General features: G+C 54.8%; 1 protein-coding gene across 1 annotated transcript in view; it reads right to left on the bottom strand.

Annotated features, from left to right (window-relative positions):
- Positions 1–3,040: 3,040 nt before the first annotated feature.
- SEC14L5 (SEC14 like lipid binding 5) overlaps positions 3,041–6,784 on the bottom strand; it is a 40,153-nt gene continuing 36,409 nt past the window's right edge. Inside the window, exons 15-16 of the mRNA XM_032605829.1 lie at positions 5,430–5,608; positions 3,041–3,146 (exon numbers count right to left, since the gene is read on the bottom strand). Coding sequence (XP_032461720.1) covers positions 3,041–3,146; positions 5,430–5,608 — 285 coding nt within the window. The remainder of the gene's footprint in view (positions 3,147–5,429; positions 5,609–6,784) is intronic.

The raw sequence follows: 6,784 nt of genomic DNA, 5'->3' as shown, positions 1-6,784 counted from the left end.
TATTTAGGCAAAGAGAGGTTAAGTCACCTGCTGGAGGTCACACAGCTAGTGACAGGATGGCTGGGGCTTGAACCCCACTTTGTCGAGATTTTACGACCCAGGCTCCTAAACCCAGTGCCTGGGCAGGTCCTATTGCTAATGGGCCATTTCTGTCCTGGCCACAATAGATTAATGAACAAGATGGAGGAAGAAACCAAGCCAAGGAGCTTCCAGCCCTGGGGTCTGGGGAAATTTAGAAGCCAAGAGCTTGACAGCGCTTCCTTGGATTTTTAACCCCAAGCCTCCCAAAGGTAAGAAGAATGGCTACTGATTGATGATGCTCCAACATGGGCCCCAGGGACCTCCAGCACAGAAGAACAATAGCAGATGCCACTGTGGTCACCTGCTGCTCCTGTGGCCCAGCTCCCTTTGTCCATTGGGTGACTGGCCCTCCCCTACTTCACTCTTGCTTCTGGAGGGAATGTCGATCACAGGACCCCCAGCCTCTTGGCCAGTATGTCCACAAGAGTGAGTACGTGACTTGCCCAGGGCCAGTCAGAGCCTTCTCTGGGATTTGAGATGGAAAGAGTCTCTTTCTGGCTTAGAGATTGAGAGCCCTGTGGTTGTAGGCTAGGGGCTGCTGGCAGCCACCTTCCCCTGCAGGTGGACAAGAGGACAGGCCAGCATGCAAAGTGATGCAGAACCAAGAGGCCTGGGTGAGGCTAAGGATCAGCACAAGAGCCTGAGGACACTGGGCTCCTGGATGCAGCCGTACCTGAAGCAAGCAAGCACCACCCTCGGCCATCCCAGTTACAGGAGCCAGGGAATTCCCTTTGTTGCTTAAACCTGTTTGAGCTGGGGCTTTCCCGAGGTGGGGAGGAGAGCAAGCTCTCAAAAAGAGAGGGCTGAGGCTCCTTATCGCTGCTGCTGCTAAGTCTGGACAGCTGATAGCCGACCTTCCTCTCTGGAATCAGCAGATCCAGGTTCCACTTGTCAAAAGCTACTTATAAACTCAAGTGAAGGAAAGGCTTCTCCATCCTTCACTGGGAGCTAGTCCTAGACACTAAGTGTGCGGGGAGTGCCAGGGCAGCTTACCCCAAAATGCTTCTAGTTTGTAGAGACAAGCTAGAAATTCACCTAAAGATAGTTGAAAATATTGCAGATTGCTCCCAGCGATAAACGCCTGGTGACGTGGGAGCAATTAGTTTTAAGAATGTCTCCAATCTTCCTCCCTCTCTCTCTCCCTCATGCATGTACACATACACCTTAATGCAGGATACAGAGTTTGGGATTTTGTTCCTATATCTGAGAAGTGAACTGAAAACCTTAAAAGTGGGCAAGGCTCCCTCTCTGCAGGGAGAAGGGGGTCTCTGAGGACGGCTCCTTCCCTCTACTCCAGGTATGGGGTTGAGGGTGGCATGGAAGTAGGTCCTTGCCCCGTCATGTCGAGCTTGCATGGAGGTGACATCCCCTTGGTTGTGAACTCACCCCTTGGGCAAGGCCCAGCGACTCTGGGTGTCAGCCAGAGACGACCCCAACTGTAAGCAAAGCTGTGAGATGAGAGTAACGCTGAGTCTCTCGCCCCAGACTGTGGAGCTATTTCAGTGAAGTCCCTCCCAGGCAGATAATGCAAGTGAGTGATGTGGGCTAGGGGTGGGTTGATAGAGAGGGGGGGTACTGGGGTGGCCCCATCCAGGGGCGCAGCTGTGTTGTCTTTACACGGCAATAGTGGCTCTGTTTGGCCAACACTCCTATATGCTTAAGTGAAGCTGTAAATCCCGATTTCTGTGTGAAATGCCCCAATTTTTAAAACTTTTGTTTAGGCAAAAAACAAAAACACTAAAAGTAGGCCAGGGGCTTCCCTGGTGGCGCTAGTGGTTGAGAGTCCGCCTGCCGATGCAGAGGACTCGGGTTCGTGCCCTGGTCCGGGAAGATCCCACATGCCGCGGAGCGGCTAGGCCCGTGAGCCATGGCTGCTGAGCCTGCGTGTCCGGAGCTTGTGATCCGCAACAGGAGAGGCCACAACAGTGAGAGGCCTGCGTACCGCAAAAAAATAAATAAATAAAAGCAGGCCAGATCAGACTGCAGGCTGCCAGTGGTGACCTCTGACCTGTTGCCTTTTTGCAGGCCCAGGAAATGAAAGGAGAAATGTCCTCAGACCCCAAGGAGACCCACACCCCTCCCATGCAGGAACTCGGGGAAAGTCTTTCAACATTGGAGCTGGTTCTGGGGGTCAGATTTGCCCCAGGGCAGCTGCAACAAAGTCATAGCCCCCACCCCACAGGGGAGTCCTGATGACACATTGAGAGCCTGGATCCAGCCTTACCTGAAGCAAGTCCTCCTACACTGGCCAGTTACATGCACCCATGATTGGTCACCCGTTTTTGTTTAAGCCACTGGGAGGTGACTTACAACCAAAAAAGTTTCAATTAAACAGATTCCCAGGAGAGAAAGGGACCTCCAGAGAGTATAAAGATAGCCAGAGCCGCTTTATCACTGCCTGGAACTCAGCAGAAAACCTGGGCCTTCCCACCCTCTTCAAGTCAGGGGTGGTCAGGGTTAGGCCTGCCCAGTCATGTGCTGGGGAAATGAACTTCAAGTCCAGGGTAGGCGGCTCCCCCACAAAGTGGGGCCTGTAACTCAAATAACTGCTCACCAGCATATCCTGGGACCCAGGGCATCGCTACGGGTTTAGATGCTATGGTGAACACCCTACATTCCTGCTTCTTATGGGGGGAACCCCAATAGTCTTAGGAGGCCCCTGAGAAGGAGGCCACCCCAGGGAAGCAGAGCCAGAGGTGGCGGGGTGCAGGGGGGCACTGAGCCTGATGACATCCCTGAGCCCCCAGACCTGAACGTGGTTAGCCCACCCCTTGGCTTTTCGTACGCGAAGCCCCATCTGAGATGATTCTGTTCTCACCACTTCAAGAGCCCACAGGGCTCCAGCCAACCCAACTTTGGCTATGTCCAGATCCAGGGCTGCAGCCCACATGGTCCCAGGCCTCATGGATACTTGTGGATGTGGGAGGCGAGCAGGCTGCCCCGCAGGGCTCGTTCCTGACTATCTGGAGACCAGGGAGCTGCTGTGGGACTGGCCGGAGGAGGAGGTGGTGGCGCTGAGCTGGGAGAAGCGGCTGGTGCAGGATTCCAGGCTGGACATGGAGCCCCTGGGGAGGAAGCACACACATGTTGCCTTCTGGTGGTGACACAGCCCTGGGTGCAAATGAGGCCCCAGGGCCCTTTCCACAAGGCTGGTAACCGCCCCAGGCACAGAGGGCAAGTGCAGAGGGAAAAGCAAGTGAAGCTGTGATGAGAAACGAAGCCCAGCCCATTTCCCTGCACCCACTTCCCCACAAGAAGAGCCCAGCCTTCCACCTACCATTCAGGGGCTTCCCTGACCCGGGGGCCTAGCATGGCGCAGAGGGGACCCCGTTATCTCCAGCCTCCCCTCTCCGCCTTTCAGCTCCTCTGACACCTGCCTCCCATCATGGGACCTTGTGTGTCTACACCTGCTGCCAGAAGCCTTTTTCTCCTGCCCAATTTGCCCAGTCAAATCCCACTACAGACTACGGAGCAGCAGTGTCCAGGAGACCTTTCTGCTATGACAAATAACAGATGTCCTATATCTACGCCATCCAACACGGCTGCCATTGGCCACATGGGGCTGCTGGGCATTCTAGATGTGGCTAGTGTGACCAGGAACCGAACTTTTAATTTTATTTAGCTCTAATCGCTATGTTTAAATTGTTACCTTTGGCTAGGAGCTACCGGGTTGGAGAGTGCAGCCTTAGGGCCCAGCTACTCAAAGTGTGGTCCGGGGACCAGCAGCACCAGCATCTCCTGGAGCTTGTTAGAGCTGCAGACTCTCTGGCCCGCCCCAGAGCTGCACAATCAGAGTCTGCATTTTGACGAGCCCTCCAGGTGATCGTGTGCACACTGCCTAGATCTCAACTCCAATGTCACTTCCCAGACACCTCCCCCACACCCCCGCACCCCTGCCCACCCTGTGCCAGGCCTGGTCCTGGGCTCTGACAGCACCCTATGTTAAGGCCTCTAGCACCTCCTGGAGTGTGACCTTGAGCAAGGACCCCAGGCTGGAATAACTTCACGGCATCTATCGGTGCTCGGGTGTGGATATGTGGTCTCCTGCTCCATGATGGCAGACCCTATCTGTCTGGCCTCCCCAGGGCCACCGGTTGCCCACTGAGAGCAGCCTTGAACTGGTTCTCTCCTGACACTGTTGAAGGTCAGGGCAGCAAGTTTCCCCCACACTGACCAGACAAGACAATGCTGGCAAGCAGCATCCAGCCCACCCCTCAGCCTCCACCTGCCCTTCCGATGGCAGCAGCCCCCAGATGCAGGTGTCTGTGTGTCTGAGTGCCTCTGGACCTCAGTCTCTCTCTCCCACATTGAGCCCCAATGGCCAAAACAGGCTGCTTCCCAAAGGGAATCACCACCCTCTGACACCCTGTGGGGTCTCCCTTTGGAGTAAAGATGCTGGCCCAGCATTTCTTTTCTTTTTTGGGGGGTGTGCTTACAGCTTGTGGGATCTTAGTTCCCCAACCAAGGATTGAACCCACGTCCTCGGCAGTGAAAGCGTGGAGTCCTAACCACTGGACCGCCAGGGAATCCCCAGGCCCAGCATTTCCTGGGCCAGGTGCATGTGCCCCTAGGATCCCTGGAGCTCTGCCTTGGATATGGGTCCAGACTCAATACCCTCTTGGAGCCTCAAATTTACTCATCGGTAAACAATTTAAAGCATCATTTTTAGAAGGAAACTACACAGATATATCACGAAGCAGGATGCAAAATCACACTTGTTTTTAAAAGATAAAACACAAGGTATGGAAGAAACCACTACTGAGTGCTTACTGTATGCTCAGGTGAAGGGCAGGCTTCCCCCAACCATCTCATCCTCAGGACAACCCCATGATGTAGGGGCTCCTATTTAACAGTTGGGGCTCAGAGAACTAAAGTGACTTGCCTGAGGTCACAGAGCAACCAGGAAGTGCTGGAGGTCTTAACCACTACACATCCCTGTCTCTCTGACAGCAACACTTGGGGAGAGTTGTCTGTGAGGCATTATTCTAGAATGTTCTAGAGCAGTCCAAACCCAGTTTTATGGAATTCTAGGAGTGAGGGGAGGTACAAATAGGAGGGCTCAGGCTCCCCTCCTCCCCCCACCGATCAATCTGGTATGTTAGGCTTCTGCGCATGGTTTCATTTGAAGGCAAGGTTCTGCAGCTGAGGCTGAAGCAGCATAGTGATCTGATCGCTCATGAAAAGGTGCTGAGCCACTGGCAAGTTTAACAACACCCATGCCAGGGCCCCACCCCTGGAGAAGCTTGAGGGCAAGTAGAGGAGGTGAATCCAGTGTCCCTAGCCCAGAAGAGAGTGGCCTCAGGCATGCTGTGGGCCTGGTCTGGAGGGGAGTCCGGGGCCCCTCGTACCTGAAGTCCTCAGACGCCAGCACCTCGTAGTAGTAGAGGAGTTTGCACCTGGGGCCAGGGCTGTGCAGGGCCATCAGGACATCCTCCACGCCCGGGAGGCTACAGGCCATGTGGCCAGGGGCACTGTGCATTTGCCACTGGAGTAGGTAGACGCCAGGCCACTGGGTCACGTGGGAGCCCTGAAACATAGCAGCCACAAGCCTGAGGCCCTGGTCCACCAGGGAACAGAAGACCCTTTCTAAACCAGTCCACCAGCAAATCCTTCCTTTTGGGGTGTCCCAAAGCCACCTTTGCTTCCCCTCTACTGTTACCCCATATCCCTGGCAGCTGAGAGCCTTCCTCTTAATCGAGATGGGGGGTGGGGGTCAAGGCCTAGGGGGTGCGGCTATAGGACAACAGAGGGGTGGTTTGGTTAAACACCTGGATTTTGTTGGGCTCTTGTCCTGCCGAGTGGGATTTGCAAATTGAGGAGACCTGGAAAGGGAGCTTAAATGTGCTTAGAGTTTGTTGAGGGCAGAGGGACAGCAAGAAAGGAGGGTGTTAGTTTTTTTTTGTTTTTTGTTTTTTTGTGGTACGCGGGCCTCTCACTGTTGTGGCCTCTCCTGTTGCAGAGCACAGGCTCCGGACGCGCAGGCCCAGCGGCCATGGCTCATGGGCCCAGCCGCTCCGCGGCATGTGGGATCTTCCCGGACCGGGTCACGAACCCGTGTCCCCTGCATTGGCAGGCGGACTCTCAACCACTGCGCCACCAGGGAAGCCCAGGAGGGTGTTAATTTTTATAAGAAAAGCAACTTTCAAAAAGGGCTGGGATATTCGGTGGGACCCTGGGGCGGGGGTGCTGGTGTATGATGTGACAGCTGTCTGCTCAATTCCCTTAGGAGACCTCCAGTAAGATCTGCACTGCTCGCCAGTGCATGCGTGTGTGTGTGTGTGTTGAGGCCGGTGATGTTTGACCTGCAAGCACTGGCCTCATGGAGAATGTGGGGGTCAGCAGGGGTGGCTCACGTTCTGGTGACACGTCCGAGTGCTGTTCCCAGACCTACAGTTTCTCTGTTGCCTGGGTTCTGAAAACTTGACTGTGCATAAGGAATCACAGTGAGAGGTGAGGGATACAGACGCCAGGCCCCAAGCCCAGAGGTTCTGAGCTGGCCCTCCTGCCGTGGGCCCCAGCAACCTGCATCTTTGACAAGAGTCTCGGAATTCTGAGGATGGGGCCCTGCCAGAATCTGTCTTTCTCCCCAGCTGTCCCACAGGGTCTCTGAGGCCAGAGACCAGGTCCAGTTTGTCCATTGCTGTATCCCCAGAACCCAGCACACAGTGGACACTCAGTCCTGAGTGATGAATGAATAAATGAA

Source organism: Phocoena sinus, chromosome 15, assembly GCF_008692025.1.
Source record: "Phocoena sinus isolate mPhoSin1 chromosome 15, mPhoSin1.pri, whole genome shotgun sequence".
NCBI lineage: Eukaryota > Metazoa > Chordata > Mammalia > Artiodactyla > Phocoenidae > Phocoena > Phocoena sinus.
Note: the sequence above shows the minus strand (reverse complement) of the source record. Positions and strands in the feature narration are given on the sequence as shown.